Raw genomic sequence first — 16,866 nt, 5'->3', positions numbered from 1 at the left:
ATTTGGAAATTCTGATTGAGCTTTTGAACTGGCAGTTCTTGTCGTTTACTGCTCTGAGGCAGTGTCTGCAAACTTGCAGTCTCACCAGTTCCTGTAGCTGCCTTCTGCCATAATGTCTGCATGGTGAAATAAAGGTTTTGGGGAGCAGTCACCAACTCTCTCAGAATCTAGCTCCTAGATTCACAGATTATGATGTGCGATTTTTGAAACTGAGAACCAACCAAGAGTCCTTAGGAACTGTTTTCCAATATGAAGGTTCAGATTCCAAAGCTGTAAAGTGGGCCATAGTTAATGTATTTGCTCAAGCACCCCCAATGACAAAGACTCTCCTCCCTGAAAGAGAGGGGAGTGGTTGTGGTCGGGAGCCCGAGCACCGCCCAACAGGGGGCGTGGCCCCCTGCCTCCAGCTCACCTGGCTGGCGCTCACGCCCCCCCCGGTGGCCACCCAACCAGGTGCCGCGGAGGGGGCGTGTTCAGCAGCCTTTTGCTGCAGCGCCAGCCTCTCCCTGGCCTCATTCCTCGTCGTCGCCCCGTCGTGAGTCACCCACCCTCCACTCCCTTTTAGTTAGGGCTTAGGCCATTGGCCTTGCTATGGACCTTAGGTTGGTTGCCCTGGTTGCCCGGGGGGCCTGGTAGGAGTTTTTCCATTTGGCATTAGGCTTTTTGGTTTTTTCGCCTACCTCGTAGCAATCGTCACAACTTTTCTGGTATTGGTGGGTAGGTTAGGCATTGGAATAATGTGTTGTGGTGTGTCGAAGTGCTAGGTGTGGCCATCGCCTATGCCTTCAATTTTTAGGGGTATTCTGTTAAAGGAATCTGGGGGTCGTGTATTCCGTCCGATGCCTGCTTGGCGGGAGGCCATGGCACGACCCTCGGTGACAGCAGGGGTGAGCCTATAGTTGGATTAGCATCAACAGGCTCCACCTACTGGTGAATAAACCCACTTGTTTTGATCCAATGCCTAAGCCAATACCTTTTCATTGCTGTAATCAATAAAGTTGTGGCCTTTTCTAGCCCATCAACCTTATATCACGTGTCCTGATGTCTTCATTTCACTTCGCGGGGGTCGGGTCCTCGAACCACAAAAGAAGAAAACAAGTGCATGATCTCAAATAGTCTTCCCCAACCTGGTGCACACCAGTTGTTTAGGGCTACAATTCCCATCATGCTGTCCATTCTGGCTATGGCTGATGGGAATTGTAGTCCAGCAACTTCTGAAGGTCACCAAGTTGAGGAAGGCTTCCCTGGTGTCTTCTGTGCACAGCAACCTTTGCTGTATATGAACATATTTAACTAATAAATCAGTGGTTTCCAGATGTCTGAGACCCAAGCTATTTCTGTGTATTTATTTGTGCAGTCTTCCCTCTTAAAAGTATGAACTGTTCACCTTCTTAGGACCCTCACCCTGTGCTTCTTCATGAATCAGTATTCAGGTCATGCTTCCTCCAAGTGCAGGCAATTAGCTGCATTTTTGCACTAGGAGTGATGCTGTCACCACCTGATACAATCATGCTGCACAATTGCTCGCTCAAATCAGACAGAGACTGATTTGAAGAAATTAAGGCCAAAGCAGTAAATCATGCAGAGATGCAGCAAGTAGCTCCCTCTGTGAGTGTATCATTCCAGATTCTCAGAATCTTTTAAATAATTTAATTACTTCTCATGCCTATCTAGCAGTTCTCGCCACATCCTATTGTGCCCTAGCACAGAGTTTGGGAATTGCTGCTTTAGCATCTCTGGCAGATTGAAGTTTTGGCTTACCCATATTTCCTGGACTTCATGAATGTTCTATATTTAACCTTAGTCAATGGAAGAAAGTTTAGCACACAGCAATAGTCTTTGGGGCACGAAGTGCTCTTATCATCTGAGCAGCAAATTGCTGTTGTAGTTGCAGCAGGGTGATTAGTGAACATCACAGTTACGAACAGTATTCCTGAATAAGGAATTGCACTGGCTGCCAGCTAACTCCCAGGCTAGGTTCAGAGTGCTGGTATTTGTGTACAAAGCCCTATACAGCTTGGGACCAGATTGTTTCACCACCTACATACCCAGCTGATCACTCTGCTCTGCAGGAGAGGGCACCCTATGGATACCATGCTATCAGGAGGTCCCTTTTGCACATTGTCGGAATTGGACCTTTAGTGTGGCATCTCCTACACTTTGGCACGCCTTTCCACTGCATATCAAACAGGTGCCTTTTCTACGAGTTTCTTCGCACCTGTCAAAGACCTTATAAAAAAGTTCACAGATTTTTATTCCAGTTGGTATCTTTCCTGGATCTGAACTGATTACTTGCCCAAGACATTTGGAAGCTTGGGTAGAACAGAGAAAACCAGTGGGATGTGGTTATCTCCAGATGCTAACACTTGAGGAACAGCAAGGAAGGATGCACTTGAGGTGTTGTCACTCTGTAATCAAATAGGGCATTGACTCTAGTAAGCTAGAAATCGAAAAAGGGACTGACTCCATTACAGGGGTTGCGCTCTCCCCCCTCCCCCCGTCATTGAAAAGCTCAAGGAGATCTTGAGATGAAGAATGAAGTCAATGAAGCACCCACAGGAGGAAATGTTTTGGTAATAAGGTTCAATTAGCTTCAAAGTCAAAAATTGTGGTCACGGCAGTACAGTGAAGGAGCAGCAAGGCAACCGTTACAACAAACCTAGCTTGGTAGCCATCGGCGAGAAAGGATTCCATCATGTTCATGAGGGAGCAGGATGGCAGAAGAAAGATGGAGCACTCTGTTTCTCTCTCCTGCACCCAGTACAGAAATGTGCAGAGGACTGTTGCAGGAAGGATGAAGCTCCACTCTCTTCAGTTTGTTGGCAGGCTAATAATTTTGTTGTTGTTGCAGGCTAGTAACTTTTGTGGACTTGCTTTCAAAGCTAAAGGTAAAGGGACCCCTAATCATTAGGTCCAGTCATGGCTGACTCTGGGGTTGCGCCGCTCATCTCGCTTTATTGGCCGAGGGAACCGGCATCCAGCTTCCGGGTCATGTGGCCAGCATGGCTAAGCCGCTTCTGGCGAACCAGAGCAGCGCACGGAAACGCCGTTTACCTTCCCGCCGGAGGGGTACCTATTTATCTACTTGCACTTTGACATGCTTTCGAACTGCTAGGTTGGCAGGAGCTGGGACCGAACAACGGGAGCTCACCCCATCACGGGGATTCGAACCGCTGACCTTCTGATCAGCAAGTCCTAGGCTCTGTGGTTTAACCTACAGCGCCACCTGCGTCCCGCTTTCAAAGCTACACTATAGTTAAAAACAGCATGAAGATCAAACTACTTTTGATGAAACAAACAAAAAAAATCACTGCCTCACCTTCTAAAGGAAGTGCTTCTGGAAAAATTGAAATACATTGAACTTTTCACTTGGAAAGAACATAATAAATTTATTTAAACCCTGTGAAGCAAATAAAATCACTAATGCTGTAAAAGCACAAACATTAGCTGAGCTGGTTATCTTATCAGTTACTATTGTTTGGTTTATTTGATTCTTCTGTTTGTTAAAAATAATAAATAATAAAATATACTAAATCTATTTTATTCCATTGATATGGGTTATGGATTTCTGTTTGTTTATTTGGTAGGTTTGAACCCTACTTTTTGAAGAAGAAAAAAACTTCACAAAGTAGGTTACAGTCTCAAAAATTACAGCATTACCAATATGCAAAATATAAAAATGGATGCCCTAAATTAATCTGTCAAGTATATCTAGCAAAACAACATTAAAGTCCAATTGGTGTCCATAGGGCCCTTAATATATGTTACCTGCTAAAGGCAACTGAAAATTGCTAATTTCTTGTTTGTGATACCTTCTCTAGAAAGTCTTAATTTCTGGGTACTGTACTGCTGCTGTGCATTGTTGCCCCAGTTCTTGATTCTGAAGAAACAAGAGTTTATTCCCCGAAGAGATGGAAATCTAAAGGATCAAAAATAGAGCCCAGTATAATAGGAAATGGTTGCAATATGCTTGGCTGAAACCAGCATGTGCTCATTCACCCACCAGTGTTTGCTTTTTGCTTAAGAAATTATTGTGTGTATGGTTACTTGTTGCTTTAATCTTTTAAAAAGTTTCTTTTTGGGGGAGATTCAGGGATTTGGAGGGCGAGGAGAGAAACTGTGATGCTGCAGTAGACTGCAGTTAGAGAAATGTATAAGATATAGCAGTATGCTAGGGCAGTTGGCTTTATATTCAGATAAGAGGTAGCATTCTTACTGTTCCTTTCCATGTGTGTTAAGGGGGAAATTGTTTCCTGGATGTGTAGTATCCAAGGAAGAATTCAGAGTTGTGATCTAGGTGTATTTGCTTGGCTGGTTTGATGCACTTCACCAAGGCTAGAGCACTTTAGAGCTTTTGAGGTGATTGCACATTTCATCTTCTCCTTGACTGAGCATCTTGTATTCAAAATGCTTTTTCAATAGGGTACAGTTGTACAGTGTTTGCTTTTATTTTTACTTCTTTGCATTCTCTTAAGACTGGAAATAGTGTTTCTGGGGCTTGTGTGTGACCTTTTCCATGCACTGCTAACTCAAAGCGAACCCAAGAACATTTCCTAAAACAACGCTTTTCTGCGCTTCTTAAAATTCCTAGTGGTTCAAGATCAAATGCAACATTAGACATCATATGAAGGTGGGGAGGAAAGCACGAGTAGTCAAGAGAGAGACTGAAGCACTATTGAGTGATGAACCCAAAAGAGAACATGAGCATACATGTGAAATATGGGGGCAGAGGCATATAGCAGTCACGGTTGTGTTCTCATGGTCATTGGGAGCAGCAGATAAGTTTGCATGGACTATTAGACCAGGAAGTCTGGCATGGAAAGGAATAGATTGCCTGGGGAGGAAGAGGCATTTGTGGCTGGGTGGCCAACCTGTAGCAAGGTTGCCTTAAGTGGTACAGGACATGTAGACTGTGACACTTCTGTAACAGGAGCAGGAGAGCACATGGTTTTGGACCTTCCCTTTTGCCTGCCTCTCCTCTTGTCTGTTCCCTGAGACAAACCACTCCGAAGTGGTCAAGGGATGCTGAGGTTTTCATTCTAATATGAATTAGTGTGGCACTCTTTTATATTTTGTGTTCCCTCTGTGGCTCATGTGCCAAAAAGGCTAGCACCTTGGTTTTGGAAGTGAATGGTAAATATTTTAAGAGACACAAGCAATGGAAGTACAAGTCATGTATGAAGCAGAGGCAGATTTAGGGGAACGTGACCAGTTTGCCTGCACTAGGTGCTGAGCCAAAAGGGCACTGCAAGGGAGCGCTGTAGAATGAAGGGGAAGGGGGGCCCCTGAATTTTTGGGTCACCCAAGGGCACTGCTGAAATTTGAGAGCCCCAAGTCTGCCACTGTAGGAAGAAGTCCATAGATAGTGCTTTCTTATTGAATCTGAGTATGCAATTTAAGGAGAGGCCTTCTGTGATAATTTAAAAACCCAAGTGAAGCACAAAGTGCATTTCCCCATATTGTCAAACATTTAGTATAAAAAAGCTACAGTACAGTGGAACATCTGGTTGCGAACGGGATCCGTTCCGGAGCCCCGTTCGCAACCTGAAAGGAATGCACCCCGCGTCTGTGCATGTGCGGGTCGCGATTCACCGCTTCTGTACATAGCATGCGCGTCACGTCATTTTGCGTGTCTGCACATGCGCGAGTGACGAAACCCAGAAGTACCCCTTTCCAGTACTTCCGGGTCGCCGCGGGACGCAACCTGAAAAAACGTATCATGAAGCAAATGTAACAAGAGGTATGACTGTACAGAAAAAGGGAGCCAGGGGTTGGTTAGAATGTTTCAGACTAGGGCCTGAGAGACCAGAGCTCAAATCCCCACTATGCCAGGGGTGACCTTGGGCCAGTCATTGCCTCTCAGCCTAACTTACATTTTAGGGTTGTTGTGAGGAAGAATTAGGAGGGGAGAACCATGTATGCCACCTTGAACTCCTTGGAGGAAAGGAAGATATGAAAGGCATAAATAAAATGTATTCTGCTGGACTGTGGTTTTGCCCATGGCACTCTTATTTGGTTTTTTACTTTGCTTCCTCTTTCTGATTATGAGGGAATATACAACACAAGGTGTCTAAATGTTTGGCTGAAGGTTTCGTGTACTATGATTCTGACCATGAAAACTATCCTTGCATACCAACCAGTGAATGTTATTAAAAAGAAATAAGAAAGAAAATGTTGTTGTACGTGAACACACATTGATTGTCCATATTATTTTGGGAAGTTTAAAATTGAGTTTTCCATTAAAGCGAGTGATTTAATAGTGAAGAACGGTGGTGCAATGGGCAACTCTTGAATTTTGTGAAAAGAGCCATATAATTCAAGGGGAAATACTACATTAATTAAAATCAGCATGTTGATCTGATTAATGTAAAAGGCTCTTTTTGTAAAGCAGCTTTGCAAGGGTTTTAAATTAATATACTAGCTTCCTGGGGAAGTATATCATTATAAAATTAATGTAATTGAACAGCAGTTCTAATTAGTAGATATTAAGCTCACAATCATTTTTGGGAATCAAGTAAATATCCACCAATAAGTGCAGAAAAAATGCCAAGCTTTCAGTGTAATTCTGTTAAGCTCTGATTTGTTATCTATAAACTTTAAGTGTTTTTAAGATGAAAAGCCCTATTAGCCCTAAGTATTGATAAAAATTAAGTTTTCATGTAGGTTATCTCTGCTTACCCAGCTGTTCACAACGTTGGCTGTTATTAATCATTCTTCTTTCTAACAGAGCTGTTTAAATGTCCAGTGATAGTCATGTGCTAATGTTAATTATTGCCATTAAAGTATACATCTCAGTCAAGGAGGTCTGAATTTCATTTGGGGATAAATTATATTTTTAATTACCAACCTTTATTTATTTACTGGGTGGGGGGAATTGGATGACTATTATTGTATCTGTTCTTGACCCTCTTGTGTGGAGAGTCAGCTCCAGGACTCTCCTTGGCAAATCCTGGCCATGGTTTGTTTCACAAACTGAGGTAATTATGAGTTCTCCCACATAGTGACGGTGAAACAAAACCATGGGTTGTGTCCTCAAAATTGGTTTGGTTTTCCAGCTGCTCTTGCCTCATGTCTTTGTAGACTGGCAAGCGTCTGAGGTTACACAGTGTCCAAGCAAGCCACGATTGAAAAAGGGTGTTGGGTTCACAAATAACACCAGGCCATTCTTGCAACAAAGGAAAGTCAACACTGAACCATGGTTTCAGAACACAGTTTGTCATTACACAATTAAAAGTTTTATGAGTGTTATGAGCAAACCAGTGTTGTGAGCAAACCAGGCCATTGCTTAGATGAGCATCTATCTTCTCCTTCAAGTGATTTTTTTTTTTTTTGGAAGTTCAACTTTTACAGCCTCCCTAATGCCTGTAGTAAAGCTATGGGGAGCATGTGTGCAATAAATTCATTATCTATCAGTTATTTGCACAGCACATTTCATTGAGAATTCTAGGGCAGTTTGCAACCATTTCCATAAAAACAATGCAATAAATCTAGAAAAAAATACGAATCCACAATAAGAAATACCACATCACTACAGGCAACTTCACATTTTGGAGGTATGCGATTGAAAGGCAAGCAGGAGTGATACACACTCCCTCTTTTTGCTTTTTCTTGGTTAATGTTTGAAATCAAGAGTCTCATGTCTTGCCAGTTGTGCATGTGTACATTTTCAGATTCAGGAATATTGCTCAGCTACTCTCTCTACAAGGGAAATGCACAGTATCCCTCTTTGGATGTTGCACAAGAAACTAGAATTCTTTTCCTCACCCTACTCCTCAACCCACCCACCCCCACCTTTTAATGAACAAATCTGCTCTTCATTACTCATGGAAAAGATTGCTTGGAGCTTGAGAATAATTTACCTCCAAAGCAGACTGATGAAATTTGCTTGGAAAAGTATTGAAACTTGCAGTGAACATAATATTTGAATGAAAGTATATTTGATGTCATTGATACTGTTCTTATATATGACACATTCCTCTTTGTTTTACTTTAGGTGAAAAATGACTATATGGTAGAAATAGCAGACCAGGTGGACCAGGAAATTGCCTTGAAGCTAGGTTGCCTTGAAATCCGGTAAGGCAATATTTTTTACATATTTATTCAAATTTTTATAAGCTGAGCAATTTCCCTTGTTCTGGATACCCTGATTGATATGAAAATTGGTTTTTTTTTAAAGGGTTTGCTTAAAAGTCTTTTTAGAACCTATAGTGTTTGGTGTAATACAATTGTAATGCTTTTAAATTTACAGATTTCCCCTTCCCCTAACTCCCAGTTAGTGGCATTTTTATGTCGCTTCTGCTCAGTTCACACAAGCTTAACTCAAATGGTTAGAAATTAGCCACAGTATTGAAAGTAAGGCAATACAAATACATTTACTGTGGGACAATGTTTCATCAACCCACATTTACAAATCATGAAGAGTTGAATTAGGAATATTGCTGTTGCCTCTTCCTTAACTTATTGTCCAATACTTATAAAGTGTAAAAAATTTCTATAGAGAGAAATAGAGAAACAGAGAGAAGTGAATCCAAACATATTTTTTACTCTTGTAAAAATATTTGGAATATTTGAATATTTTGAATATTTGGAGTTCATTGGGGGGGGGGGAGACTTGCTGTCATCTGTCTTAATGTCTCCGATCTGAAGCTGATTTTTTTGCCTTTCTGTTGCCTTTCTGCTACCCGCCTGAGCCTGAAGCTCAGTCGAGGGGATATTGTGTGCCCTAGATCTGAGCAATGGGCTTTGGAGACTGTCAGGCATCCAAGTTGCTTTGGTGGCCTTTTTAAAAAGCAGAATACTGGCAAAGATGTTGTGGTCCCTTTTCATGAGTTGTCTCTTAATAAATTATCCAGGTGCCATGCCAGAGCTACAAATCTTCTTTCTTTCACAAATACACATTCTCACTCTTGCGAGCACAAAGTCATGCTCTTGTATTTTATAATCGGTTGCTGGGAATCACAAGTGGGAAGAGCACCGTTGTACTCATTTCCTTCTTGCAGGTTTCCCATAAGCATCTGGTTGGCTACTGTGAGAGCAAGGGTGGTTTCTTATATTCTTAAAGCAGCAAGCACTTACTTGAGATTATAGTGCGAGTTATGGAGCCCCTCCTGTTCAGTATGCCCCACATAGGTTATGTGACCCTTCCTTTTCACAGGGATCAGCCACAGCTCAGGGAGCCTTTATCTGGAGTCTCATTTTCTCCATGGCCCACTCTGTAAACATAAATCTTTATATATAGCTCTGACTCTGCACCGAGGGGTCAGAATATTATTCAGATTTGTCTCCACCTCCAGTGGGGTTGCCTTTGGAATCAGACTAGGTCACTGGCTATCCCCACAGTGGAAATACAGCAGGGATGCGTGGAATGGGGCTGGCTTTCCTACCATCCAGGGAATTTCCTTTGCAATGGAGACACCACCACCTTCTTCTGCCAACAGCACGGCTGCTAAGTGTCTGGTTCTGCCTGCCTTCTGAGCTTCATAGCTGGACATTTGGTTTGGTTAGACATCTACAGAGCCAAGCTATATTTTTGTCTCCAGATATGTGAATGCATATTATAGAACTGCGGAAATGTAGGGAAGGGCTGCAGCTCAGTGGGACAGTGCATACTTTGTGAGGGACGTCCTAAGCATATCCAGCGCCGTGGTGCAAAGCTCCCTCCGGCGCTCCCCTCCCCGTATCCCAGAGATTTTTAGGGAGGATGGGGCTGCCGGCGGGGCTGGAGGAGGCTGGCAGCAGCTGAAGGGTGGCTCCTCCGTCGGGGAAGAGGCAGAGGCTGGACGCGGTGCCTCCCAGCTCAGCTGGCCACTTTGTGCCGCGGTGGCCACAGCAGACAGAGGCTCTGGGCACAGCACTGCTTCGGCACAGCATGGTGGAGGCAGGCGAGGGTGGCAAGCTGATGCCAGGAAGCTCAGCATCCAGCCTCCACCTCTTCCCTGGCGCCCTCCAGAACATGGCGCCCAGTGGCACTAGCCTCTATTGGTAAGACGCCCCTGTACTTTGCATACAAAAGGTCCAGGTTTAATCCCTGCCACCATCAGAAAGGGCTGGGAAGCCTGTGGCTGGAGAGCTGCTCTGTATGCATTTCCCCCCACCACTGTCACTAAGCTTATGTTTCCTCTTCAGCTGAATGCTGTGGAACTGAGCCCAATATCATACCAGGAAGGCTGTAGAACACGCATGAAGGCTGGAGCTATGAAGGGCTCAGCCTAAGCCCAGCCCAACCCAGTCCTGCTGGGATACCAACCCTAAACAGCATTTTGTAGTCTCCTCCTATTTTACAAAGCGCAATAATTTTTAGCATGTTAATAAACTCTTTCAGATTACGAAGAGAGAGAGAGACAAGAGAGATTTCGGAACAATAGCTGATGAAAATTCCCCAAGCATATAACTGTTGTTCAAGGTCTTTTTGTTGAGACAGTTGCTTTAGTTCTGCTATTGTCTTGCACAGCAAGACTCAGAAAAAGTAACAATCAATAAGAAATTAGTGGTAAATCAAGCGACAGAGTAATAGGGAGAGAAAAGCAAATGTTGAGCAGTAATTTTGAATTACACCATTGTTGCAAATGCTCTTGCTGGCCAAGAATAATGATAGCTGGTACATGGCAGCTCAGCGCTGTCAAAATTGCAAGTTTAAAGAAATGTTTGGGTGAGAAGGTGGCTGAGGATTTAAATTTTCATCACAAGCATATAATATGGTTTGAGACAAGGAACTTGATCTTTTTGAATCACAAGCCCTTGTGATTGCAGATGTATAACAAAACAAACTAAAAAGTGAAAAGTCCAACAAAAATTGAGTAAGGTTTCCAGTGGCCAGAGGCTGGACATTCAGCACTTTGAAGAGCCGTATATATTGAAGTGCTGGCTTGAGTTAATTTGAAAGGATTCGGAAACTCCAATATGCCTCTCCCATAACACAGGGGTTCAGCTGCAGGAGGATGGTGCTATGTTTTTCTACTATGCATGCAGCTTAGATTAATGTACAACGCAAGTATAATGGTTAAAAATATTAGAAAAAAATAGAGTAAGTCTTGAAAATAACTATCTCATATGTAAATCTATTTGAGTCGCTTCATGGAAAGCATATTCTGTTGTTCGATGTTATAGCAATAAAAGGTGGGTAATAGATGCCTGTAAGTCACAAACAGAGGGCACCTGTAGCAGTGCTTTGGGTTTGTCCTGGGATTAATGATGGGCACAGTTGTGATATCACACCTTGAAAATGCTCCTCAGGTGATTGGGGTATGGTAAGTGTGTATTCTGTGACTCCCTTAATCTGCGAGAGGATTTAGTAGCATTATTATGACAAATTCAGCTCTTGCATGTTCATCATTTAAACAGCAGTAGGTTTCTATTAGTCAAGTTGCTGAGATACTTTTATGTGCACTGATGGCTTATCTTGTGCTTGCCCAGACAAGTATTTACTCAAGGTGTTTTTGTTTTGTGTCTGTGCTGATTTCAGGAGATCATACTGGGAGATGAGAGGCAATGCGTTAGATAAGAAGTCAAACTATGAAGTATTAGAGTAAGTATATCATTTCAGTTCCAGGCCTGAGTCGTCTCTTGCTTAGGAGAAAGAGGATAAGTTCCATTAGAAGCTGCATTACTGCCACTCTTCACGGGGAGGCCATGATACGAAGTCTGCTGTTATTTCTTTAATTAAGATAAAATGGGAAATCGTAAAACCTAATAAATTTCAGACCTCTGAACCTATTGAGGAGGCAAGAGCTCATCAGCTTCTGTCTGACCAAGACAAATTCGATTCTTCATAGTTTAAACCTGCTGATCTGCAGTATCATAGTGGTTTCAATCATCTGCATTCTGTTAATGCATCTGGGATCAGCCGGTCTAGTCCTACAGATTTAGCAGTGCTTTGTATAAAATGGATTTTCTGTTTGTGATTAGATTAATCAGTCACGGGACTAAATTACTTAGAGTCTTTAATTACTTAGCAGATTCTGGAATTATATAATCGGTGGCTTTGTTTTCCCTTTCTTTCCTTTCCCCTGTACTAAGTTACAATGAAGTTAGCAAAATCACAAACTGCCCAGCATGTGCTCCAGACTTGAGTTACTCATCATTAAAAGCTGGAATATTGACCTAGGCAAACTGTGAAAATGTGGCTTCTAGCCAAATTTCAACAGAGAGCTTGAGGAGCTTTGCATCCAATTCCAAAAAGACAATTGGCATTGCTACAGCCCATTAAAGGGCAGTTTTTCTTTCATGAACTTAGTGGCTAAGTGCAATAGCAAGTTTTCTAGGAAGTGAAAAGACTTCCCTACTAAAGACCCAATAGAAAGCAGAAAGGCACGAGAGGGTATAAGTGTAAAACAGATGGGCAACATTCAGCTTCAATGCTATTTGAGGGTTTGTAGAATCTGTTATGAAAGCAAAAGGCAATGACAATTGCAACGTTAGAAGTGCTATATAAATGGAAGAACCACCAACCTTTCAAAGTCTGTAGAGTTAGGTATGCCTTCAGTGTCCACTGCTATGTCCTACCAATATATAAACTAATTATTCCTTACAAGCTCATTTTGAAATTGATACCTAATTTAAGAGGGCAACTGGAGGAGAGAGGGGGGATTGCTGTTTTTGTTTGTTATTTTTTTTTTGGGGGGTGTTAATATTGTAAACCACCCTGTGATCCTTGGATGAAGGACAGTATAGAAACTTAGTAAAAATAGCAGCCACAGCAGCAACTGACCTGTCAGCTTGACATTGATACCAGGAAAGGTCCTAGACGGTACATCTCTGAACACTTGGAAAAGGATGCTGTGATTTCTAATACCTAGCATGGGTTTCTGAAAAACAAGTAATGCCAGACAAATCTAATTTCTTTTTTTGATGGTGGATCAGGGGAATGCATTGGACGCAGTGTATCTTAATTTCAGTAAGACTTTTGACAAAGTCCCCCATAATATTCTTGCAGAGAAGCTGGGAAAATGTGGACTAGGTAACTGTTAGGTGGATTTGTAGCTGGTTGACTGACCAAACACAAAGAGTGCTCACTAACTGTTCCACGTCATCCTGGAAAAAGTGACAAGTGGGGTGCTGCAGGGTTCTGTCCTGTGGCCGTCGTTGTTCAACACCTTTATAAACACCTTGGATGAAGGAATTGAGGGGATGGTCATCAAATTTGCAGATGACATCAAACGTGGAGAGGTAGCTAATGCTGTAGAAGCAGAATCGGGGTTCAAGATGACCTTAACAGATTGGAGAACTAGAGTAGATCAGGCCAGAGGCCCATCTAGTCCACAGGCCAACCAAAAACAAATAATATTTATTTGTTTGTTAAATATTTATGTGTTATGTTTTATCAGTGAGCTCCTGCAGTAAGCCAAGCTTCTATCATAGCCAGCCAGATACCTCTACAAGCAGAGCTTGAAGGCTGTTAAGGATGATGCAAAAACTGTTATAAAACTGTAAAATATTGTTCATACCAATACACGGAAGCAATGTACGGTAATAACATTAAGGTGGCGGTAATGTGAGATATTTTCTTTGTAAATATTTCCAAGATGTGCAGTGCAATCCCTCTTGGAGTTCTCTTGCATGTCATGTAGACTGTCGGATTTATCTAATCCTACATAGGAAGATAAACTGCATGCAGTTTGCATCTGAGAAGAAATACATCAAAGGACTTAATATTTATGAATGTTTTATCACGTTCTTCCCCAGTTTAGCATCCCTGCAGACACTTGTGCTTGTAGCTGCAAAGGAGAATGTTCTGCTGCCGTTAATCTTATATGTTTTGGGGAAAGATTTTTAGCAGGGTCTTTTTTCTTTTCTCTTTTAAAGAGGCCTACAATCAAATGCAAATGATTCCGCTAAATGGTAGCTGGCTTTGTGCATCTGACATCTCTAAATACAGCCTGTATAGAATTGAGTCCACATCCAGTTGTGCATTAGGTAGTGCAGTGTTTCCCAACCTTTTTTGGGCAAAGGCACACTTGTTTCATGAAAAAAATCTCGAGGCACGCCACCATGCCAGATGGGGAAAGGTCACTTTTTACTTATGTAAAAAAATATATTAAAAAATAGTAACAGCATAGAAGGTAATGGTTAGGCTAGCATCCCTCTTCCAAATATGCTAGGTTTTTATTTGCAGGGACTGTTCTACATGGGAAAGCATTCAGCACTGTCATTCTCCCATCTGCCATCTGAATTGGTACTATTCTGGGTCAACTTACTCTGCTGCATGTGTAGATGAAAATGGCACCAAGTGTGGGGGAGGGGGTAGAACAGGTTTCAGATACAGGATATTAAGCATACACGTACTTCAGATTGAACTGGTTGCTTGCTTTGCAAGTTTTCATTTCCCAAATGGCTGCCTTGGCAAGCGCAATACCTACCAGGCTCAACGCCGGTCTCGCGCTGCCGCTTCCCGCGCTCTCAAGGAGGAGGAAGGCGTGAAGGGAATCCTGAAGGCACGAAAACCTCGCGCATGCGCAGGCCTTCCGCCTGCGACAGCCCAGTAGGCTGGCCGAAGCGAGCGGCGATGGGATGTGGGAGGGAGCTCGCTCGCCGCCCCGCGTGTGCCTATGTGGGGCACGTTACAGCCCCGTGACGTCAGCGCCACGCAGGCAGGCAGACGGCGAGAGCCCCGCGCTGGGCGGCCTCTCCTCGCCGCCGCCGCCCCGCCTCTCGCCGCCCGACTCGCCCGCCTCCCTCCCACGGCACACCAGGCAACGTCTCGCGGCACACTAGTGTGCCGCGGAACACCGGTTGGGAAACACTGAGGTAGTGATCCCTGAAACATCCCAAGTTTGGGCCCACTATTCAGAATAAAATTAGGCAAAAGGAGGCTCCCTTTCCCAAGTGTCAAAAGGAGAGGGGGAGGTGTGTGTGTGTGTGTGTGTGTGTGTGTGTGTGTGAACATATACATACACATATATATGAATGATAAAGGGGAACTTTCCCTCAGTTTGTATATATATACATCCAGTACAATTGCCACTTAAATGATTGCTGATGAACTTGCACATTATTTCTCACATTTAGAGATTAGCAGATTGGGCTAGTGTCACAAAGCTTCAAATATAGTCACCAAGTAATAAAAGTTTGTTTTGTCTATTACCAATGCAAGTTGCTTCTGCTTGGTGTATTTGCCTTATAGATACAGTAAATAAGGAAATTGTTAAATGTTTTGGAACTGAAAGAGGTTTTTTTGGGTTTTTTTTAAGTAGTCTGCTTCCCAACTAGACGTTTATAAAAGAACTGTTTAAAATGATATATAAACAATGTTGAAAAGGTTTTTTTAATTGACTGATTTTTATGAATTCTTCCTTGATTTGTTTATTAGCACACATTGTGTGTGTGTGTGTACACACACACACACACACACACACACACACCCCTGCATATTTCCTCTTGATTTTATTGTTGATTTACATGAACAAGGCACACAAATCCCAAAATCTGTATTAGGGTAATGTATTTGTTTGATCAGTCACAAAATCCTGTCCAAGTACAACACTTCTCATAAACATGACTAACTATTGCTTTGATTATTTCAGGAAAGATGTGGGCTTAAAAAGATTTTTCCCGAAGAGTTTGTTGGATTCAGTAAAGGTAATTGTATGTTCTATTCAGATTCTGGAAGTAGTTGGATGGTGTGTGTTGATCATTCCATCTCCTGCCCCTCAAAGTGCACATTTATATATTTATTTAGTATTGCCCATTTCATGGCATTTCAAAACACATGAGAGGACAAGACAAGCTCAGGGGCTTACAATCTTGAAAATGGCCCAAGGGAATGTGGTACAAGCAAAAAAAGACATAGGCATATTGAACAAATTCCTGACTTGTTTTGCTGTCAGTTTCATCTCTCAGGAGGTGGAGGAGGGAATACAGGGAACTGCTATTCTTTATCTAATTCTTACCAACTGAGACCAGCTGGCAAGTACACATGGCAAGAAGCTTGGGGTGAAAATGACTGTGTTACCTTGGAATTTGTGATAACAATGTATGTGTAAACTGGACATAGCTGGACAGGTAACCTGGATTTTTGGAAAGCAGACTTGAGGAATTTCTCGGAATGGCTAGAAATTCTGAGGGAACTCAAGAGGGATGGGATATTGGGAAGTGTGGAATACTGAAGGCACAATGGCAAACTATACCTGTTAGGAGGAAAAACAGAAGACATCTAAATAAGTTTGTGTGACTGCACAGAGAGCTAATGCTGATGAGCCGAGATTTTTGGAAAGGATATGTACAGGAGGCAGAAGGATGAGTACAATGAGTAGCTTAGATCTTTAAGGATGTAAGGTATCAGGAAGGCTAAAATCCAGAAAGAGCTGAGACTTGAGAAAGGGCTTCTTTGGTTATGTTTAGATAAAGTAGAAGGACAAAGAAGCTGGTAGGTCTTCTGTTTAAGGAATTATTAACCAAAGATGAAGAGAGGGTTAGAATTACTCATTTCCTATTTCACCTCTGTCTTCTCCAACAAGATGAATTGTGTTCAACCTCAGGTTAGGTAAGGAAGCTGTTAGAGAGCACCTAGCAACGTTGAAGGAGTTCAAGTTTCCAGGGCCAGATGAATTGCCTCCAAGGGTGTTGGAGTAGCTCGCAGGTGTTTCAGAACCAGTGACTGTTAATTGAGAATTCTTGGAGATCACATGAGTTGCCAGAAGACTGGAGATGGGTGAATGCTATCCTTTTCTTCAAAAAGGGGGAAAAAATCAGGTCTGGGAAACTCGAAGTTAATTAGCCTGATGTCAATACCGAGCAAAATTCTATAATAGATTATTAAGTGTTCAATTTGTGAGCCTCAAGGAAAAGAGTGTGTGGATTACTAGGAGCCTGAATGGATTTATTTAATTTGTTCCTCCCAGTTCTGTACAATTTCTGAATGTCACCGGCTTC

General features: G+C 42.5%; 1 protein-coding gene across 13 annotated transcripts in view; it reads left to right on the top strand.

The window, feature by feature from the left end:
* Positions 1-16,866, top strand: part of PTK2 (protein tyrosine kinase 2) — a 221,046-nt gene that overhangs the window by 121,382 nt on the left and 82,798 nt on the right. For all 13 annotated transcript variants that reach the window (XM_082235513.1, XM_082235524.1, XM_082235525.1 and 10 more), the window contains 3 exons: positions 7,994-8,073; positions 11,462-11,524; positions 15,519-15,573. In XM_082235513.1, coding sequence (XP_082091639.1) covers positions 7,994-8,073; positions 11,462-11,524; positions 15,519-15,573 — 198 coding nt within the window. The remainder of the gene's footprint in view (positions 1-7,993; positions 8,074-11,461; positions 11,525-15,518; positions 15,574-16,866) is intronic.

The sequence above is a fragment of the Podarcis vaucheri genome (genome assembly GCF_965113315.1).
Source record: "Podarcis vaucheri genome assembly, chromosome: 8".
Lineage (NCBI taxonomy): Eukaryota > Metazoa > Chordata > Lepidosauria > Squamata > Lacertidae > Podarcis > Podarcis vaucheri.
This window is presented reverse-complemented; position numbering and strand designations above follow the sequence as displayed.